Source organism: Sminthopsis crassicaudata, chromosome 2 (genome assembly GCF_048593235.1).
Source record: "Sminthopsis crassicaudata isolate SCR6 chromosome 2, ASM4859323v1, whole genome shotgun sequence".
NCBI classification, from domain to species: Eukaryota; Metazoa; Chordata; class Mammalia; order Dasyuromorphia; family Dasyuridae; genus Sminthopsis; species Sminthopsis crassicaudata.
Window position 1 is genome coordinate 586,371,141 of NC_133618.1, and position 23,429 is coordinate 586,394,569.

Here is a 23,429-nt window from a genome sequence, read left to right on the forward strand (position 1 = left end):
AGAAAAACATTGTTTTTTCCTAGTATTTCTGACTCTCCTGAGAGTAAGAGAGATGCATGAAATAAAAAGAAGTGTTTTTTGTATTTTGTTATATAAATATACAATAAGCAGAATGCTGCCTGCTTTTAAAACTTGTTTATTTAGTCATCTTGGGCATATATATATATTTTTTTTTCATTAAACCTTTTTATTTTCAAAACATATGCATAGATAATTCTTAATATTAACCCTTGCAAAGCCTTGTGTTTCAATTTTCCCCCTCGTCCCCCACTCCCTCCCCTAGATGGCAAGTAGTCCAATATATATTAAACGTGATAGAAATATATGTTAACTCCAACATAGGGCATATATATTTATGAAATGTGCAAAGTTAAATTGAATTTATATTTGGCTTTAAACTAGATGCTATTGTGTTATATTAGATACTATAGATACTCTTCTAAGATTTATATTGCTGGTGTGCATGACTCTCAGCTATGAATATCTTGGGCATTATGTGTAAAAGGGACATAGGCTCTTTATGTAACATTGTTTGCCCATCATGATTTAGCTCTACATATGTCTTATCAAAAAAATTGATTAGAAACTGGCTTGGTGTATTCCTATTTTCACAGGCCAGATTACTGACATTCTGGTCTTGTTCACATGAGTCTATAACATAATGTATTAATGTAATACTTATTTATTCATATTAATCTGACACATATATTAGAGTAAATTCAATGCAAATTAAGTTTTTACCTGTTTGCAAATGGTGTGGACTGCAACTTTGATCTTTTTCTTGAAGTTTTTTTAATGAATTGCAATTCATGTTGGAATGATTGAATCACACAGTAGAACTTAATTCAATACCATTTTGAACTAGGGGGAGGGACTTTTCTTGGTATAAACCATTTACTGGGATTGAAAGTAGACAACACAAATATTAAATTATCAGTAACATCATAGTCTACTTTTTGCATCATTATAACAAATAATTACAATCTAGATTATTTTTAAATAATTACTTTCCAGATTACTTTTTGCATTATCATAGTAAATAATTGTTTTCCTAGAAGTAACTGAGGATTATTTCTTGTAATTAGTACTTTTGAACCTAGGGAGGGAAACATTCTAATAAACTTACATAGAAGAGCAACTTTTAAGACTTTATTATACTGATGGATTTGTACATAAAAGTAATTTTGAAATGGAAAGAGACAACTTAGAATATGTTTTAGCTCAGATAAAAACTTTTTTTTTTTTTTTGGTGTCACTGTATTGATAAAGTACAAAAATCCATCCATTTCTCTTTAGAGACCTAAACTTTATGAAGAGCATATGTGATCTAAATTTCATTTCCCCCTCAATATCATCTTTAATTCTTTGCATAAGTATCATAAATAGTGGGTATGTTTGTTGAGTTGAATGAAATTAATAATACATCATGCTTTAAAAATAGTGAGCATTGAAATTATTCATATTTAAATAAGTCTCATATTTAGTAGTTTATCATTTTTAAATTTCTGATGCCATAATTTAGAACTGACTTAATTTGCATTAAAAGATACAGAGAAAAAATCTAAGAGCCAATGAGGAAAGAGACACTGCACAAAGAAGTCATAGAAATTATTTTTACTTATTTGAAGATGGATCAGATTTGAATTGAATAAAATTGAATTAGAAAATTTCATTTCAGTTTATTTATTTCAATGTTGAAGGCTTGAACCTAACCTCTGGTTCATAAGACTTTTTGTCAAAGTTTGATCCTAACATGTATGAGTGTGTGTGAGTGTGTGTGTGTGTGTGTGTGTGTGTGAAAGAGAGAGAGAGAAAAAGAGAAAGACAGACAGACCTTCCCAAATAATATGATTTTTGCCAAATATATTTGAACTGATTCTTACACTGCTTATTTGTCTTTCTTCAGTTACAATATATGTGAGTAGTATTAAGATGGTATGTGAGTTATTCATATGTGATAAAAGCAGTATTCTTTTCTTTCTCAACTTTTAACTTATTATATCAGGTGGAGCAGGAGGCAAAGGTGTATGGGGTACTCCTGGTCAGGTGTATGATGTGGAAGAAGTAGATGTAAAAGATCCTAACTATGATGATGACCAGGTAATTAACATTTTTAAAAATTGTAATTTTAACAAAAAAAATTCACACAGAAATTTCAAACATGTAATAACTTTCAATGTTAATCATTTAGATGCATTAATTAAAATGTTTATTCAAACTAATGTGTGTTATAGTTATGTTTGTTTAAAATAATTTTATTTGATGTAAATGTCTCTTTACTTAAACAAATTGGGTTAAATTTTAAAATAGTTGCTATTATATTGAATAATTTGGCTTCTTTTGGTCATAGTCTTTGGTAATGATATTGATACTGAAGAGACTAAATTAGTTTTGAAGACTAGGTGGTATAGTGTAAACTTTTTGAGAGCAGGGACACTCACTTTTATATTTGTTTGCTGATCACCTATAAGTGCTTGTAAACATTCTTATTTTTAAATTTTTTTCCTTGCTGGTTGGAGAGGAGAAAAAGACTGTTTTTGTGTGGAAATTTTAAAGTTTTTGGACTTTTGGATTTTAGCTTCTTTGAAAAATGATGATTATGCATATACTGACAACTCTGAAAGTGCTGTTATTTTAATTGCAATTTAATTCTTACATATTTAAGTACTCAAATATGGATTGACTAAGGTCAGTGAGAAATCCACTTAAATTTTCTAATTTGTAACATTACAGACTTTTTTGGTAAGATTTAACATACACTTAACTTTTTTTTAGTAGTTATTAAATTTGAGGTTTTTATTTTAAAATATTAAAAATCAAAAGTGATATAAAATAACTACTCTTATTATTTTATGTCAAATTCAGATAATTTATTGTATTGGATTCATTATGCATTTTATGTATGGGAAAAATAGAATTTTCTTAGATATTCTTTCTCAAGAAAAATATTATATTTAAAATATACAATTATAATTTAATTTACATATAACAAAAAATTATGCTCATATGCTAATTCCATTTGTCTTAAAAACTCTGGGCAGGGATGCCTTTAGTGTTCTTAGATTCAAAGAATATTAAAGAGTGAAGAAACCTTTCTAATTGTTGCATTCAAGTTTCTCACTTTCAAATGAGGTCCAGAGATGCTGTGACTTAATAAAAGTTAAATAATCTAGTTTTTTCTTTTTAAAACATTTTGATTAGCATCTATTTAACTATGACTCAGAAAGAAAGCAAGGCAGACAGCTTGTATCTAGCTTACAGTTTAATAGATCCCTGAATTTATGGAGTATAATTTTTGTAACATGATTCAAATTGGCTGCTTTTGTAACTTTTGTAGAATTATAGAATTTAAATGTACCTAATAGGCTCATTAAGTCTTTTCCAGTTTACTGTATAGATGAGAAACTGAATCCCAAAAGGGCTAAGAGATTTGCCTAAAATCATACCACTAATCAGTTAGTGCTTGGAATTGGTGGGTGAGACTAAAACAGTCCCCTGACTCGAGCCTAATAGTCTTCATATTACCTTGGACTGTATGTCATATTCCTGGAAAGCAACTGATCCTTTTAAATTAAAAAAAAAAAAAAAGGAAGTTAAAATAAGTAGATGGTAAATGGTAGATTTTGTGATTTTACTGTCTGTACTAAAATTGACTAGAAATGCAAATAATTTTAAGACAGTAAAAAAATACACTTAAAGGTTATGCAGGAACAAGAACTTCTGGCTTGTTCCTTTAATTTTACTACAGTCTTCTCAGTAAACATAGTCTCTGAAAAATTTGTGGTTCAAACTTAAACCAGTCCAAAAAGGGGAAGTAAGTTTTTTCTTAATGTATAATTTAACTCAGAAACTAATTTTTTTTTTTTGAGTTAGTTTAGTTTCTTTCTGAATCTCAGATTTGAACCACACCTTGAAACACACAAAAGCCTCCTAGTACCATCTGCACAATTGGAGATCTGAAAATGATGCTTATGATATAGAGTTTTAAAGTCTTTAATCATTTTGCAAACTCTGGTCCTTTTCCACTTATTGTTTTTTTTAAGAAAGATTTTATAATGAAAACAGTAGCTATATTGCCTTAATTTTGTCTTTATGGTGTCTGAGGATTGCCTAATAATGGCTAATAATTTTAACTCTAGATAAGACTTTTGGAAAAAAAGACATCCGAACAATCTACTTTTTGGAGTCCATTAAAATAGAGTTGTAGGATCCTATATTCAGAGATGGAAAAGGAGGTCCTGTAGGCCAGTGCCTCTGATTTTATAGATGAAAAAGAGCTGAGACATAGAAATGAAGTGGCTTGTCCTAGATAGAAAGTGACAACTAAGATTTGAAATACAAGTACTCTGATTCCAAATCCTGTTTTTTTCCCCCCACTATAATGCTGGTGTATTAAACTGCTTATTTTATCCCAAATTGGAATAATTATTGACCTGTTGTATTTTTTAGTCAAGTAGTATAAATTTGATGATATGTATATTTTGTTTGGATTCAAGGCATGTGCAACTTTTTTTTTTCCCCCAGGAAAACTGTGTGTATGAAACAGTAGTTCTGCCTTTGGATGAAAGAGCATTTGAGAAGACTTTAACACCAATTATACAAGAATATTTTGAACATGGAGATACTAATGAAGTTGCAGTATGTTTAAAATTTACATATATAACTTATTTAATATTAGGGAGCATCAGATTATGAAATAACATTTTCTTACATTTAAATAGTGTGTTATAGTTTATTGTTATTCACATATATTATCTTGCTTTATCCTTGGGACACTAAGCAGTGTATTTTTTTTTTAGCATCAGCTATTCATGAAGCTACATGGTAAGTTTAGAGCAGTATTCATAGAGGGAAACATTCATATTGTGAAATAACTCACAGTTTGAAGAGTAGACTTTGTATTCATATACATTCATATACATATTCATTTACATTTCCCTTGCTCTTATTGGTCTGACTAGTTGAGGGCTTGGAATTACATAAAAGTTTGCTATTACATGACCAGACAATTTTTTAATAACTGTCTTCACCAAAACTGTTATTTGCAGCTGAATGTTATATCATCTTGTCCTGAAAATAAGTCCTTGAAATAGTAATTTAAACCTGTTGCTGGACTTTTAAAAAAATTTTCATTGCTTGGCTTTTATGATGTAAAGAAAAATATTTCAAATGTAAAACAGTTTTCAGAATTTAGTAGTCTGTGGTTTTAATATAGCCATCATTCATAGCATGACAAAATTAAGAAAAATTATCTTTTAAACCAACCTTAAAAAATAAATTGTTCTATCAGATAGACTTTTCTTTTTTTAATAGAATATATAGTTTGTTTTCCCACTTCATCCCTCAAAGAAGCATTTTTTTGAACTTTATGATCTAAATTATTTTTCAATTGAAAGGAAACTTTGGAGGAAGGGCATGTACAGTATAAAAGTGTCTAAAAATGTAACATAAACTTGGTTACTGCTGATTCAATAGATATATCTAAATAGAGAGAAAGCTAATATTATCTTGAGTTTAGAAGACATCAGAACACTTATTTTGCAGTTTTTGTAAATGCACTTCAGATGCTTCAGCAAGTATAGGAATGTTTACTACTGAGTTTTCATTAAAATTTCAAAAAAACTTGATTAATGGATATAGAATAGATATTGGAAAAATATGTTCACTAGGTAAAATTAGTCATTGAGTCAGAATTTTGTTCTATACTTAAGAATTGCTTTGTTTTTAAAGCTTGATTTTAAAATATGGAATATTTTATGACTTTATAGAATATATAATACTTTTTCTGTTTTAGGAAATGCTAAGAGATTTAAATCTTGGTGAGATGAAAAGTGGAGTACCAGTGTTAGCAGTGTCATTGGCCTTGGAGGGAAAGGCCAGTCATAGAGAAATGACATCTAAGCTTCTTTCTGACCTTTGTGGGACAGTTGTCAGCACAAATGATGTAGAAAAATCATTTGATAAATTGCTTAAAGAACTACCTGAATTAGCATTAGATACTCCCAGAGCACCACAGGTTTGTATGTTTCTTGTGTTATAGTAACATAAATATTGTTTATGTCATGCATACTGTTCATGTCATCTTATTGAACTGCTACATGGTTTAACCAAAATTTTAGGTTGTGAATTTTAGGTTTAGCTAAAAAGTAAACTCACTTGACAAATTATTCACTGGAGTGGCATAATACATTTAAAGTAATACAACTGGCTTGTGCAATAAGTTTTATTACTTTGTTATATCATTTTCTTCATATAAAATTTTTAATTCTCAATATTTTAAATTTCTTGTATAAGATAAATTTGGTATTATGGATGGAGAGCTAGCCTTGGAGTTAAAGATGACCTGGGTTCTGCAGCAAAAATTTAAGTACGATTTAAAAAAATTGGATAAAAGCTAAATTCTCAATTTAAAAATTTAAGATATAGTTATTAAAACAGCAATAAGTTTGCTTATATCTGTTTTTTCATTCCATTTATTTAGATTTTGTTGATATTGTTACTTTTTATAGTAATTATCCATACTTTTTTGATTTAGCCTTATTACTTCATATATATTTTTTAATTCTTAATATTTAAAATTTTTTGTATAAGAGATAAATTTGGTATTATGGTTGAAGAGCTAACTTTGGGTTTGGTTCTGTGATACTAGATAAATTGCTAAACTTCTAATAACTTCCCTTATCCAGCAACTCACTAGATTTTGTTAGGGAGATGGCAATCAGCTTTGTTAAAGAGGATTGTCTCACAGGGAGTTTCATATGTTAATGAAATTAGAGGTCTGGACTGAAATTTAAAGAACCATGCATTAATATGCCATTATGTTTAGGTACTTCATTCTCCAGTGGGTTGGGCATGTGTTCCCCCCTTCCCTGCCCATTTTTTGCCATATCAACCACCATTTAAAAGCTTTGTGACCTTGGGCAAGTCACTTGCTTTCCAAAACCTTCGTTTAATAATAAACAGTAAAAGTTGGGGATGGACCTGGATGGTCTCTGACTTCTAGCCCTAGAGGTCTTATAAATGACTGTATGGTTCTGAAAAAAGACTGAAGAGTAGCTTGAGAAGTAGCAAGTGAACCATGAAAGCAATGCCAGGAAAACAGAGAGGAAGAGTAGAAACAAGTATTGCAGAGAGGTCAAGAAGGTTGAAGCTTAAGACCATTGAATTTAACAAAAGATCATTGGTAACTCTAGAGAACAGTTCCAGTTGAAGGATACATTTGGAAGCCACATTACATGGGATTAACAAGTCAGAATTGTTCATTAGTGGAAAGGCTGTCTCAAGAAGCAATTATTCTTTCTCTTGGAGGTCTGAGAGGAAGATGAGTATTATTTGCCAAATAAATTGTAATGCATGTAGGTTGGATTAAGTAGATGGCTTTTGGGGTCCCTTCAATTCAAATTCTGTGTAAGAGTAATTAAGAGAAGGATTATGGCTGGTTAGCATATTTTGAGAATTTGACAGTGGAAGGGAAGAGAAATGTAGGTTGATAGTTTGAAGAGATGATTGAGTGAAGTGATTTATTATTTTTAAGGTTAGAGGTTATTTGTAGAGAGCAATGAAAAAGCTAATAGAATCATTCCAGAGTGAATGATTATAAGGGAAAACTGCTAGAGGAGACAGGAGAGGCTGGAATCATTCTCCTATGTTGTTTTTTATTTTTTTTTAAAAGATAATAACTAAGTTTATTCACAAGTATGTGCTTGCTTTGCTTTTTAAATCTTTTCTCTATGTCTGTTTCTTTATTTCAACAAGAAATTACTGTTGGCTATCTTAACTTGAAATTTTGTTTGATCTCTTAAGGATGAGAATGGCGTGTGTTTTGATCACTCATTGTATAATTGAGAAATATCTTTTTAAAATTTAATAATTTAGATATTGCTTTTGATGAACAAATGCTTATTTGATAAATTTTTATCTAGTTCTTTTTTTCCATTATAGTTGGTGGGGCAGTTTATTGCTAGAGCTGTTGGAGATGGAATTTTATGCAATACCTACATTGATAGCTACAAAGGAACTGTAGATTGTGTTCAAGCTCGGTAAGTAAGCTCTCATTAGTTTTCTTATTTAGAATTTAAACTACAGTGGAAAGCCCATTTGAATTTTCACTAAAATGTCAATTAATAATAAATTATGGACATTGTCAGAAGACTGTGCTATTATATTTTTTACCAATTCATTGAAACCACTAAGGTGAAATTTAAAAAGTTTTACTTAAAATTTTTATTTTAATATAGATATGAGTTATATCCACTTTTTTGATGTAGAGTCCAACATACTTTTTTTTTTATCCAATTAATATCAAGTGAGAAGGGATACATAGGAACTGTTATATTATGTTTGAGCTTCTCTTAAATAAAATTGAAACTCTAGTTTGGACCAAGACATTCCCTGTATATCTGAAATTGCTTAATCTTAGAATGAAATGGCCTCCAACAATGAGAAAAAAAAATGTTCCTTTTTGCATAGTTACTTAAAATTACGAATTTTGCTTGTTTTGGTTAGAACATGACTTTATTTTGTAATATAATCTTTTATTCTTTTTATCATATAGCTTTTTTTTTTTCTAAGCGTGATATCTATAAAATTGAAAAACAGCATGAAAATCAAGAGTTGTAAAATACAAATGTATTTTCTATATTCATCTGTTTCATAATGTTCCTTTCACTGTCATAGGACTGTTTAAATTTGAAAAATTTCATATTTTATGAATTGTCTTAATCACTTTTTTTTTTTTTTTTTTTTTTTAAAGAGCTGCTCTGGACAGGGCTACAGTGCTTCTGAGCATGACAAAAGGTGGAAAACGTAAAGATAGTGTATGGGGCTCTGGAGGTGGACAACAATCAGTCAATCATCTTGTTAAAGAGGTAATAGAATGTTGAGTATTGTCTGAAGTTACTGTAATAAGTATTTGTACTTTAAATTGGTCCTATTGGGAGGACATTTTATTTAAGTTTCACATATGATTAGCCCTTGATTAGTGCTTAGAATTTTTTATGTTTGTAGTTAGTTTTGTATCTTTTTGTTTTGTCTTTAGAAAATTTGACTTAAATAGGATTGTAATTTTATTATAGCAAAATAATTTTTTGCCATTGAACTCAAAATCTGAATTGTATAATCCAATTTAAGTGTGGATTACATGCAAAGAAATGTGTTTTGACATAACAGGGCTATTGGATACTTAAAGCATTGCTTTTTCACTCATAAAATATAGTGTTTGTGACTTGTATGGCATTGGCTCTTCACATTAGATTAAATTTTGTTTATTTTTCTTCTTTTCATTTCAGTTTCTAGTAACAAACAGTTGTATTTAATAACACAATACTTTTCATATGGGGCAGTTCATTATATAACTTCCTTTAGATGGGAAGCTTTGGAGAGTGGCCTGTGTCATTAAAGATAACAAATCTATAACTTTATAGTCAGGTGCTTTTATAACAAATTGTAGGAGAACTTCTTGAAAGATAATGCCATATAATGTCAGCTAGATCTCTGGAGGACGTTGGGATCAGCCTGAATCCTTGGTCTTAGTGGATGAATAAAGGAGGCAGGAGGGCCACCATGAGATTGATCAAAGATGGAATCTGGAGTCTGGAATCTGGAGTCTTCTCTGTGTCTGTGGCTGAGAGAGTTCTTCTGTGTCTAAGACTCCCTTAAATATCTCAGTATGATTACATCACTGCAGCACACTGAACATGTGCAACCATTACATAGAGAATCATTATTTCACACTGAGTAGGTACTTAACTATAATAAGCACTATGCTGTCCTTGATTCAAGTACACCTTTTCAGAGTTCCAGCCCTTTACAATGGCATTTATATATAAAATATGTTATACCCATATCTATCTATCTATACACACACTCACAACATACATGTATTATATTAATATAAACACATATGTATATTTTAGGTATCTTTTAGGTTTGTAAAGAGCTTTGTGCAAATTATGCTTTTGATTCTTAGAACAACTGTGTGAAGTAGGGAAATTGTAAAGGTATTAACAGCATTCATGCCCAATTTAAAAAATTCTATTGATATCTTTTGTTTTATGTCATTCATTTTTGGGATTATTCCCCATCTTATCCCTTCAGTTCTTGGGGAAGTGAGTATTCTATTTTAACAAAGAAAAACAGTTAAGGGACTTGAATCTGGTTGTATATAGAGTTTGTAGTACTTTATTTTAGGCTTTACAGATGACATTTTACAAAGATCCAAGAAGAGCTTCAGGAGTTGCCTCCTAAATTCTTAAGTCTCTTTGTCATTTCTATTCTTCTCAACCTCTAAAGTTTCAATTTGATGAATTGTTAGTTACTACCAGCACATCAATTGAACAGGTGTTTATTAAAATACCTACTAAGTGCTTTGCAGGCATTGTTCATATAAATACAGAAAGTCTCTTCGTTTTGGGAACTTTCATGTGCAATTAAAACTGAAAAGGTAGGAGGGGGAGGGAGGGACAATAGCAAACTATTGGGTGAGTAGATCTGGAAGATCATCTTGAAGGTGAAGCTGAGATGAACGAGTGAACGAAACAAGGGTTTTTTTTTTTAAAGGTGAAGGTGATTTGAATCCATAGAGATGAAGAGAGAAACACAGGCATGTGCACATACACTTGCTCTTGCACTCTGTTGCTCTTGCTTCCTGCTAACCCCTACTGAAATTACCAATAAAGAAAGGCTGTTTCGCCTTTAAAGCAGTGAAGGTGAGGTGAGAGAATGTATTCTAGGAATTGGGGCCATTTTGTGCAGTGTGGAGTGGAGATTGGAAATGTTATAATAGGAATAGCAAGGTGGCCATTTTGATGTACCTGAAGGAAGTAATGTATAACAATGTTGCAAAGTTAGATTGGGGCCAGGTTTGCAAGATCTTTAAAAGCCAAAGTTTATACTTTATACTCTAGATGATAGGGAGTCATTGTTTATTTCTCCTCCTTTTCTGTTTATTTGACTTAGGGGCATGGTCAGACTTTTTATTTAGGAAAATTGTTTGACAGCTGTTTGGAGGAGGAATTAGAGTAAAGAGAGACTTTAAGCCAAAAGACCCATTAAGAGGCTTTTCAGTAGTCTCATGATGGCTGCATAAACTTTTGAGAAGGGGACAGATTCTAGTACATATATTGTGGAGTATAAACAACAAGAATTGACAACTGATTTGGGAGAATGACTTGAGTGTAGTATTGAGATTACAAACCTCATTTCCTGGATAAATAAATGGTGGTGCTCTAAATAAAAACCTGTAAGTTCAGAACAAGGGTAGATTTTAGGAGAAAAATAATGAGTTCTGTTTTGGTTTGAGTTGCCTACAATACATTCTGTTGGTTGGTCATTTGGCAGTTGTAGATGTATTGCATCATCATCATTTAAGTGGAAAAAAGCTATATGGAAATATTACCTATTAATGCATTGCAAATACTTCGTTTTCTTCATGGCTGTGAGTATACTGTAGTTAGTATTTATTTTTACTAGTGAAAGATTTCAGTGCCAACTACATTATGTCAGACTGCAGCTAGCTTAATGCCCTCTAGTGGTGGTTTATAATTTTTTTCTGAGTACATACACATATCTACACTCGCTAAACATAACACCCCCATAAAAGATGAAGACCACCAAAACAGCAATTGTAACAAACACTTAGTGTTATTTGATAACTAATATACAATGAAATAGATGTCTTTTTTAAAATTGTAAAATATTTTATTTAATTAAATATTGATGGCTTTTTCAAATCACCAAGTCACTGCATAGTTATATTCCATTTCCCACACCTCTTTTATTAGATTTGGCAGGCTTTTTTTATTGTAAAAAAAAAAATTCTATTCAAATTTCACCCATATAGAAACCTTACTTGTTCTTATTTGATTTGGATTGCTATATTATGGAGTAAATACCATTTAAAAAAAGGACTGTAGGCAAAGTCAATTTTTAGAAAAAAAAAGTAACATAGCTGATGATTTTTAAATCTAACAGATTGACATGCTGCTGAAAGAATATTTACTTTCCGGAGATATATCTGAAGCTGAACATTGCCTTAAAGAACTAGAAGTACCTCATTTTCACCATGAACTTGTGTATGAAGTAAGACTAATATGAAATTTCAAGATATAAGTATTAAGCTTTTTAGACAATGTTGACATTATTTTCTCTTTATTAATTTGTATATTTTCTAACAACAGTAATTAGAAAGAAGAATTGTTTTCTAATTCTTGTTTAATACTGAGGACAATGTGTACTTCTCATGTAGATGATGGGAAAAGGGTTTTTGTGAAAAATTCATAAGATTTCTTTCTAATTCAAATTATTGATTAAACTTCGGCACTTCTTTTAGGCAGTTGTGATGGTTCTGGAATCAACTGGAGAAAGCACATTTAAAATGGTATTGGATTTACTAAAATCCCTTTGGAAATCTTCTACCATTACTGTGGACCAAATGAAGAGAGTAAGTATTCTGTTGTCTTAAAAGATTTTTTATCACCTTTAAGAGTTCTAGTGCTAGTTATGCTAATAGTAAGGCTCTTTTGTCTTTATGATTGGGATGTTGACTGTAATTATGGACAGTTGATGAAGGCTCAATTTACCTCTTGTGTAGTTATTTAGATATAGACTCTGTTAATCTAAAATAATTTGTCTCTTAAGATAAAGAATTGTGTTGTCTATAGGTAATACATTAAACATTTTATTATTATTAAAAATCTTCCTAATCTTATACACTTTTCCTTTATGTTTTATGTATTACTGAAATAATTTGACTAATGTTTTAATTTCTGTTGCTTTCTATTATTCAGGTAGTAAAAATTTCAAGTCTCTGGAAAACAATAGGGTGAATGGGAAGCATTACTTAACTAACATAATATTATCTATTATTTTAAAAGTATCCATTTTCATTGACTTTTATCTGATCTCAGTATACAAGTCTCAATTGAAAATAGCATGAATTTGATGGAAGTATTTTTAAAAAGAAACCTATTTTCTGTTATTTTCCAAGGAGCATATTATATCAGTTTAAATAATGAGCATTTGCCCTTAAATACTATTTGATGATTGCTGGTGGGTTGTATTGCCTAGTATTAGACTAATATTTCTATAGGTAATGATTAAATCATATTTGTTTCAGGGTTATGAAAGAATTTATAGTGAAATACCAGACATTAACCTGGATGTCCCACATTCATATTCTGTGCTTGAGAGATTTGTAGAAGAATGTTTTCAAGCTGGAATAATTTCCAAACCACTCAGAGATCTTTGTCCTTCAAGGTATTTTGAATTGCTTCTTTCCTTTATGTAATGTGTAAGTATTAGCTGCAATATATATTCTAGGAGGCTAAGAAAGACTATAATCTTGGTAAGGTTGTAATTCTATGCCACCTCCTCAAGGGTACAACTGTATGCCCTCTGAGGTCATAAAAGGGTTGAAATTATCCTTTGTCTTAAGAGGAATTTTATTTTAATGCTATGAAAGCCTGTGGAGAATGCATCTGATTAGGCTTTATCAGTTCTAATTGATAGTGCTTTGCTTCATTTAGTGCTTTTAAGAATCAAGACTCTTGAGTGGCTTTTTTTTTCATATGTTCCTAAAGTGAGCAAATTTTTTCTTTATTGCTTTTGGGTAAAGATAGCCAGTGGTACCCTAATGACAGAAAGCAACTTAATTCATTGCTGCAAATAAGTATTTGAAATTAAGTGTGGTTGGATCAGTTCCAATTAGAAGTAAAGTGTGTTTTGGATTTATTATAAGATGTTGGCTTTTGTGTCAGATAATCATCAAACTTTTAGAGGGAGCATAAGTTGAGAACATTTTTTTACTTAATTTTTATCTAAGTTCTTTTAAAGATCTGAGTATTTTCTAAGATAAACGGAACATTTTAAACACTTAAATCCTGGAGAATACTAGAAATCTTCCTGCTGCATATCCAGATCATATTCCCCCTAATTTTAGGTTGGGAAGAAATCCTAATTGGTGATATGGGCAATGGCGAGAGGGGGAAGAGTAAAGAAAGGAGTCTAGGCTAAATTCAGTGGTTTGATTTTTACAGAATCCAGTAAAACTTCAATTGTTAACCTTTTAATACTAAATGTTGGTTGATGTATCACAGCTTTTTCTTCACATTCATAAAAATTTGGGATTGGAAAGTTGCAGAATTCTTGCCAAATCTAGTCACATGTTGTATTATTAGTAGCAGCCTTTTCGTACTATCAACTTTTAGTGAGTGTACACTAACTTTCTTATACTTTTATATGTAATCAGCAGTCTCTATTCCTGGGGTATGTCAAAGGAAAAAAAGTGAACTGTCTCATCCACATCCCTTTTAAACTACTGCTGATTTCTTCATTTTGAACTTTACTTTCAATATTTCTGTTGGCCTTTTCTGTTCTAGAGGTGATTTAGCAAAAAGCAAATTTATCTGTACATATGAAGTTTGACTTTCTGGATTCCCCACCCTGATTCTCAGGGTAACTAGTATGTTTTTAATTGGTCCATAAGAAAGCTATCTTTCTTAGGCTGCAAATACTTAATTCCATAAAAATTATTATAACCTTTCCATTTATATATTATGAAAATGAAATTTAGTGTCAGTTTAAATAAAAAATTTGAACATAAAAATTTTTAAAGGAAATTGCTAGAAAAATGATTCCCTTTGTCCTCTTATTAAAAAGTAGTATATGCCAAAAGATGGAGTTCTTTTGCTGTCTTAGATATATAGAAATGCTATAATCAGAATTCATATTTAATTTTGTGATTGTGTGGTTTTTTTTTTTTTGTTTTGTTTTTTGCAGGGGCAGAAAGCGCTTTGTAAGTGAAGGAGATGGAGGTCGTCTTAAGCCAGAGAGCTACTGAATATAAGAACTCTTGCAGCCTTAGATGTTATAAAAATATATCTGAATTGTAAGAGTTGCTTAGCAGTTTTTTTTAAGCACTTGTTTTGGGTACAAGGCATTTCTGATATAGTTTTATAAACTTACATTCAAGGTGGATTTTTTTTTTTAAGAGTTTTCTTTTTTTTTTTTGTGGGTATAAAAGTTGAGGGAACAGAACAATAACCACTCTGAAGTGGTATATTCAAATAAGCTACCCTTTTATAAGTGCCATGTTTATGACCTAATCATTCCAAGTTTTGCATTGATGTCTGACTGCCACTCCTTTCTTTCAAGGACAGTGTTTTTGTAGTAAAATCACTGGTTTATACAAAGCTTTATATAGGGGGTAAAGTTAAGCTGCTGAAACCCCATGTTGGCTGCTGCTGTTGAAATACTGTGCTTTGGGAGAACAAAAAGGTTATTTCTTTGTTTTAAAGAATTTTAAGAAAAATGGGTTAGTCATAAGATTTATTCATCTTTCCAGGGAACATATTGATTGGTCTTAAAGACTAGACAGTTCAGTAAATGGTGGCTGGAACATCTATTTTTCTACAAAACTGGAAAAATGAACCAGGTTCTGGAAGAATGTATTACAAAATAAAATTTGTGAAGCAGTATTTTTGCGTCTTTATTAAGATAAATTTATTTAGAGACCTTCCAATAAGTTATCATTTAAAAACATCTTAAAGACTCAAACTGTGCATATGACGTTTTTAATGTACTAAATGAATTTCAAAGTCTGAAATAATCAGCTTTCCAAAATTAACAAACTTAGCAGTTATATAAAAACTTTTATCGTTGTGATTAACAAATAATTAAAAATGTGTGAATGATTAAAAGCAAACAGTATGTTCTCATCACATAATGATGTGCTGCTTTTGTTGGAGAAAAGAGCAAATGTAGGAAACTACATTGGAAACCGTGTCTGACTAACATTTTAATTTTGACCTAGGAGTAGATAAAGCACGTATTTATAAATTTGCATGAGAATATAATTCAGAATATTGGAGTTCTTAAGTTGCAATAATAGAAATATAGCATTAGCTTTGTTAAATAACAAAAGCCAAGTGTATTATAGGTGTTATTTTTTAATCTTTGTTGAAAGTACTGCTTGCCCATTGTGTAATTTCAGACTCAGTCCAATTATGTAGCAAGGCGTAAAGGCCTACTTTAAATTATTCTGTACCAAGTTGAACTCCATATATTCAGAACTCTTAATTTTTTTATTGATATAAATTATGGAGTTACTTCTTCATTAGCTTAGAACTGAGTAACAGCTTGTTCTTAGGCTATCTGTAGCATATTTTAATTTCTTATTCACTTTAAAAAACTACTGTGTAGTTAGACTAATGATTTAAAAAGAAAAAAAAAAATAGAATTCCCCATTTCCGTTTTCTACCATTACTGTGTTAGAATTGAAAATTTGTAAAGATGACTACTAAAATGTGGGTGGTAAAGTCTAAAGCATGCTAAGACATATGTATTAAAAAAAAAAGTCAGATAGCCTTTTATTGTTCAGAATATTGTTACATTTATTTTGTTCCTCTTGGCCAAGAAATATTGGCCATAATTTCTGTTGAAAAATATTGTGTAAAAATATAGGTGGTTTTTATAAACAAATCTATTATGAATTGTTTCACAAAACTAATTCAGGTTTTCCCTCTGCTTCAGATTCCTACATGAATCCTTAAAAAAAGAAAAAGCTTATTTTCATGTGATTTTAATGCATTTAAAAATATACATATATATGTGTGTGTGTTCGTGTACATAATGTGTGTATAGATGTGTACTTATGTATCTTTATAATTCTGTTTGAAATATTTCTTTTCTTTCCCCAATACTCCATTGAAAAACAAATATGCACACTCAAAAAACAGCCACTTAAAAAATAAACTTTTTAGTCTTGATCTAGCATGCAAAAGACCAATGTATAGAGTTTTCATGAAATTACACATTTTATGGGTTGCTGGGGCTCTAAAATTAATAAAAAACAGGAATGTTAAATAACATTTAGATAAATCGCAATTTTGTGGCAGAACTTAATTCCAGGAACTCCTAACACAGAACAAACATTAAAATAAAATATGGCCAAAGTATAAGTTGAACCATAGTCTCTAAGAAGAATTATAAAAGCTTAATCACCATGTTGATTTGACTTTAATAAAAATTACAGGTTTAGTTAACAAATGTGAATTACTTTGAAAAACTCTATCAAATGAAAGTAACAAAATTGATGAATAAATTTTATTCATTGGTTTGTTTGGTGCTGTTCCTTTTCTGCCATTTCCTGTTGGCGAATAGTTTCTTGTGCTGTTTGCTGCATTTTCTCTAATTTTTCAAGAGTCAGAGATTTTAGTGGCAAAAGTTTGGGTTTGCACAGCACCATGGTGGCCACATCTTCCACAGACAACTGTCCTAAGTTTAAAGAAGAAATAAACATTAATAGACTATAGAGCAAAGTAGTGGAACTTTTTGGCTTTGTACTTAAAACTGAGTTTGGCAGTGAAGCTGCCCCACAGCATTTTCACAATACATAAGTATGATGAGGCTTTGGAATTCCCTATGGTCTAGTTAAATGATTAAGGATCACCAGTGGGCAAGTGTTTTATGTGAAGTCTGGTTTGATTTTTGCTGATATGTAGTGGCATGGTTGAGATCAGCACCCATAGAGATGAAACTCTTCCAGAATAGAGAAGTGCAAAACTAGTTATTGATTTGGGAGAGTCAAAAGTCCCTATTCTTTATTAACCTTTGTGACAAGTGAAAATCTAGGCTTGTGAAGCAGGATGCTACAGTAGATAAATGCAGTGCTGACTTGGAGTTAGGCCTTGGGCTACTCTAGCTAGCAGACCTGAACAAGTTAGTTCCTTTTGTTTCAGGCAGGAAAACTCCATTAGATTTTTAGTTAAAGAGGCTATCCAGAGATTAGGATATGTATACCTGGATGATAATCTAAAATGAGAAAGTCTTCCTTGCAAAATCACTTTGGATCTTTAGTTGTATTTAGTATATCTTTATAGAATCAAATTTAAAAATACTGCATTCCATTTGAATCAGGAAATTTGAATCAGAAGCAGTATGATAAGAGCAAAAAATTTTCCAACCCAGAAGACCTGGATTAAAGTCTTGCCTCTGACACACAGGTATCTTCCTGGACAAGTCACTCAGCTTGTTCTAGAACAGGCAACTGACAAGACAAAAATTGCAAAGTTGCCACCAATTTATATAGATGGTAAGGGAGTTCCCTATACAATGAATGAATGAAGTATTAGCTTTACATACACACACACCCACACCCACATTTGTTAGATAAATAGAAAAGACAGTTTTGGCATTCAAGGAGGAACTTTAATTCAAATTTTACATTCAGTGAATTGAATCTAGTCTCTATCCCTATTTCTCTCATTAAAGGATATCCAAAGGTTTAAAACTAGCAGCATAATAAAGGGAATTGAAATCTTCCCTCCTTCCCCCCCACCCCCAAACTTATAAAAGCTGTACTGAGAAGTTAAATGACTTTTCCTAAGGTCACAAAATACATGTAAAAACTTGAACTGTATTCCAGACTCCCAAAGACAGTCCTCTACATAGTAAGCCACATTTGTACAACAACAAAAAAAATGCTTTGTGCCTTTAAAGATTGCTGACTTCAGAGTTAAAGGAGTCAGGAGACATGACACATATCCACCTATTTATTAGAAGCAATGTATATAGATCATAGGACTTGGATACATAGTTTAAAAATGTTGTAAAGATTTTATGATCATAGGATTTATGACTAGAGAGGGTCCTGGAGAATCAGACCAATAATTTTATAGATAGACAAGTCCCAGATAAATAATGCAAGTAGGGCAAACTTTGTAATAACAGTTGTGGGAAACAAATCATATGGTCAGAAAACTAGAAGAATATCAATGTAGAGTGCTTATTTAAAAAAAAAAAAACACCTATGACTTTGTAAGGGCCAATAAGTAACTGATGGGAGGTAATGATGTTATTACCTTGTTTGGGAAGGACTTCCCGGAACATTGACTTCACTTCTGCCATTTTATCAGAATTGTTGTATGTTGTATTTTATTTTTCCTTTGAATAGAGCAAAAACATTAATGTTATTTTCCTGGGAACAAGTTCACAAAGCATATTTCAGAGGTCATCAAGTCAAAATCTCAAAGTTGAGGCCTACTCTGTGGCAAAGTTATACTGAAAGTTCCAATTCCTAAAATCTATCATTCCTTATACAATATCTTGTATCAATGAAAACTTTCAATTAAAAATGAAAGATTGACTACACAGATTTTGCATCTGCCTCAGAGAGAAAGTTATTTGTGAATGATTACAAGGTAGCATATTTAAGCCCCAGATCTTAAATTTGAAAGTAAAGGTGATTCTAAAGTATCACCAAATTCCAGAAAATGGAAGACAAATAATTGCTACAGTTCCATCTTAACAGCATCTCTGATATGGTTAGAGATTTAAAGTAGGAGAGCTAAGAGAGAATATTTTGGTGAAGAGAAATGAATGATGACAAACATCCTGATATGTTTATATCTGGGGACAAACAATCATCCATCTTGTAAAATTGGTCTTGCCCTATGACAAGGAAAAACAAACACATTTCTACTGGCTATACGATCAAAATTTTGAAGGAAGAATGTTAAGCGTGGTTAAAAGATTATTTTCACTTTTAAGGCATACAAAAATATGTGTAAATGTGGTAAGATAAAATTCTTTTAAGCTAATTTGCTTTAATCAGACATCATTAAAAAGGCATGTTAATTGAACCAGACTAATACATACAATCACGAGCATTACAAAGATCTTTGACAAGGCTGATATAAACCTCAGTCTGAAGGTAACTTTTTGTACACAAAGGTCTCACCAGAAAGCTCCACCCTTTTCTTGAGGCTTAATTGTACTGATGCAACATTACTATTCAACTTCACAACAGGAATACGTTAAAGATGTGATTTTTAAAATGGCTATTAGGATTGTTTGGTTTCTGCTAGAGCCTGTGCTCTCCACTCACCTGTTAGCTATAACCAAGTGAACCTGTTCCTAGTCCTTTTGATTTTCTTTCCTACTCATACCCCTTCTGTGCCAGGGCCATACAATTTCCATTCCCAGAACAAAAACTATTTCTTCAGCACCTATTTTATTTTATTTTTTTTATTTTTTATTTTATTTTTTTTTATTTTTTTATTTTTTTTTTATTATATATATATATATTTTTTATAATATTATCCCTTGTATTCATTTTTCCAATTTACCCTCCCTCCCTCTATTCCCTCCCCCCGACGACAGGCAATACCATACATTTTACATGTGTTACAATATAGTCTAGGTACAATACATGTGTGCGAATATCATTTTCTTGTTGCACAATAAACATTAGAATCCGAAGGTACATGCAACCTGGGCAGACAGATATTAGTGCTAACAATTTTCATTCCCCTCCCAGTGTTTCTTCTCTGGGTCTTCAGCACCTATTTTAGAAATTCAGCCACAAGCTGCTGGGTGAATAACATATACCTTCCCACATGTTCATACCCCCTAAGTGTGAATATACTGCAGGACTCTGTCCTATGCTTTCTTATTCTCTATAATCTCACTTGGTGGACTCATCTGCTCCAATGTGGATTTAATTATCTCTCTGAAGGTGGCTTACAAATCCATGTATCTTTGAGGCAGCTAGATGGTATAATGGATAAGAGTTGCTGGGGCTGGAATCGGAAAGACCTAAGTTCAAATCTAGTTTCAGACACTTAATAGCTTTGTACCCTGGGCAAGTCCACTCAATTTCTGTTTATCTCAGTTTCCTCAACTGTAAAATGGGGTTAATAGCACCTAGGTTGTGAATCTCAAATGAAATTATAAAGTATTTAACAGACCAGCCTATCAAACGTTGTAGGTCCTACATAAATGCTAGCTTTCTATTTCCATCTGCCTAATGGATATTTCAAATGGGCTATTCCCTTGGTATCTCTTAATTAAATGTGTCCCAAAGCGAATCATTCATCCACCTCTTTTCTGTCCTAACAGACTTCTGTTGAGGTTAGCGTTGTATCATCTTAATCTAGATAGTTTATTAGACTCTTTACTGTCTTTTATCCACAAACCCAAAAAGTTGTTCAATTTTGTCATTTCTATCTCCACATCTTTTGTATGTAGCTCCTTACCTGTAGCCTAAACTGCAATAATGTTCTAGTTGATCCCCTTGCCTAAGAACTTTTATCCTCTCCAATCTGTTCTCCAAGAATTGTCAGAAGTAATTATTCCTCAAGGTGCAAGTCTCATCATGTCACAAGCTTTCTTAATAAAACTAATGAGTGACAGTTGCCTTTAGGACCAAATGCAAACTTTAGCTTTTAAAGCCCTTTACAACCTGGATCCAATTTCACAACCTGGATCCACTTTACCTTTTCATCCATTATTCCTCTTATAGTACAATCAAACTGTCCTTGTCATTCCTCTCAAATGACTCTTATTTTTCATCTTGTATCTCTGTAAAGGCTTCCAAATACAATGTATAACAGAAATGTCTGTCTTCCTAATTAAAGTCCTATTTTCATGAATGGCTAAACATTTTTTGCACAAGGCTACTAGAATGTTTGGAAAAATTGGTTCTTTTACATAAAATACATTTTTTCTACTACTTTCCGTGTCCGTTTCCATAATACCCAATGGACAAAATGCCAAAATTAATATTTGTGATTTTACTCTATATTGCTGTTCTTAGTAATTAAAGACCCTAATTGATTAAGGTATCCGTGACTTTTCATATGTGAAGATAAACCTGAAAATACTGTGGGAATGACTTTATTTTCTTTTGTTAAGACCAATAGATGCATTGTTCCAAGATGTTCACTCTATTCTGCAGTTATTTTCTAATTCCTCAGTTTACTTTTCTGATGCTAAAACCTTTAACATATTTCCTTTTTTGCATGGTTGTAATTATTTTAACTATATGATTAGTTACCTATCTTGTCTTCTAGACTCTTAACTCCTTAAAAAGAACATGCCTATCCATGTTCATGAATGACAGATTTAAAATTCTTAAAGTTTGAGAGTATGATACAGTTAATCTAGTAAGATGAAATGTAACCAAAACAAACAAAAGTTAAAGAAAAAAAACTTGTATGGAAACATAGAAAATATAAAGATTTTAGTGAACAGAATTAGCAGTGAAACAGTGAAAAACACACACACACACACACACACACAGCAAATGTTATGTTAGGTTGAATTAAAAGAGGCAAAGTATCCAGAATGAGGAAAATGATAGTTCTGCTCTCCTCTGATCTAGTCAGACTATACAGGATATATCTATGTGACATATTATATTCAATTCTGGCTACTACTTAGGAAAGTTATTGCCAAAACAGATAGCATGTAGAAGGTGGTGACCAGAATGATCAGGGGACTGGAGATTGGATCAAAAAAGGATTGGTTGAGGGAACCAGGGAAAATTATACTGGAGTAAAGATACCTTACTATTTTCAAGTATTTGAAGGTTGCCAAATAGAAGAGATTGTCCATTTAGAACCAAGTAAAACAAATACAATCAGTGGAAGTTGCACAAGAGACAGATCTGAGCTTGTTACTATGAAGAATTTTCTAACAATCTATAGTATTCACAAGTGAAAAGGGCTGCTTCAGAAAGGAGTGAATAGGCGCTCCATCACTGGAGATTTTTATGTAAAGGCTTGATGACTTTTTAGTAGAATTGGGGGTAGGCTGGACTAGATGGCCTCATAGATCTTTTCCAACCCAATACAAAATTTCTTTAATATGAGTAGATCTAAGGCCATGTACTTTGTACAGTATAGTCAGACTATCTCCCACGTAGCTGCTTTTTGTAAAGTATGTATTTTCTTCATTTTCAGTAAGTCATACTGTACAATTTGCCATCATGTTTCTATCAATGGGAAAAAAAAATCATTCCTGATATTGAGTAGTTTTATAAGTTAAAAGAGGGAGATAATTTAGGTAAACATAAATGTTACCAACAAACAACATTTCTCCTTTTTGACTTTAGGGGAACAAGACCAAAAGCACTCTCTTGCTAGAACAGAAAGAAATCCTTTCACCTTCTCTCCAGATTATCCAAGGTAATGAGCTTTTGTCATGCAGCTCCTCTGAAACTGCTCTATGGGCATAGTAGCCATGTTGGCTACTCAGAAACTTAATACTCTCCAATTCAATAAGCAAGCATGTATTAAGCTACCATTATGCTCAAGGAACTCTTAAACAATAATTTGACAGTTTCTTATTGAGGACATAGTTATGCTTCCATAGGTCCTTGCTCCTTGGCTATAGTTCTACAGTAACTTCAAGATATGGAGCTAATTCCATTTGTTTGGCTCCAAAGTTCTGGAAATGTACAGTTGATCATGCATGATGTCACTCAACTCATGGGATAATGTTATATGAAGGGACTTTTTTTAATGGAAAATACTCTTGAATGGCAAAATATAGAAATTCGAAAATAGATGGGATAAATCCAATGTTAAATGCACAAAAGCGCCAAACTGTTGTAACTGTCTGGTGCCTAAAGTGGAACATTTACTTTAAGG

General features: G+C 31.6%; 2 protein-coding genes across 13 annotated transcripts in view; one reads left to right on the plus strand and one right to left on the minus strand.

The window, feature by feature from the left end:
* PDCD4 (programmed cell death 4) overlaps positions 1-15,473 on the plus strand; it is a 48,381-nt gene extending 32,908 nt beyond the window's left edge. For all 8 annotated transcript variants that reach the window (XM_074295582.1, XM_074295584.1, XM_074295583.1 and 5 more), the window contains 9 exons: positions 2,006-2,100; positions 4,525-4,638; positions 5,795-6,016; positions 7,942-8,039; positions 8,753-8,867; positions 11,971-12,078; positions 12,329-12,439; positions 13,115-13,254; positions 14,776-15,473. In XM_074295582.1, the coding sequence (XP_074151683.1) occupies positions 2,006-2,100; positions 4,525-4,638; positions 5,795-6,016; positions 7,942-8,039; positions 8,753-8,867; positions 11,971-12,078; positions 12,329-12,439; positions 13,115-13,254; positions 14,776-14,836 (1,064 nt within the window). In that variant the 3' untranslated portion in view covers positions 14,837-15,473. The remainder of the gene's footprint in view (positions 1-2,005; positions 2,101-4,524; positions 4,639-5,794; positions 6,017-7,941; positions 8,040-8,752; positions 8,868-11,970; positions 12,079-12,328; positions 12,440-13,114; positions 13,255-14,775) is intronic.
* Positions 15,474-23,429, minus strand: part of BBIP1 (BBSome interacting protein 1) — a 30,265-nt gene continuing 22,309 nt past the window's right edge. For all 5 annotated transcript variants that reach the window (XM_074295588.1, XM_074295587.1, XM_074295592.1 and 2 more), the window contains 2 exons: positions 18,858-18,939; positions 15,474-17,271 (listed from right to left, as the gene is read on the minus strand). In XM_074295588.1, coding sequence (XP_074151689.1) covers positions 17,105-17,271; positions 18,858-18,903 — 213 coding nt within the window. In that variant the 5' untranslated portion in view covers positions 18,904-18,939 and the 3' untranslated portion in view covers positions 15,474-17,104. The remainder of the gene's footprint in view (positions 17,272-18,857; positions 18,940-23,429) is intronic.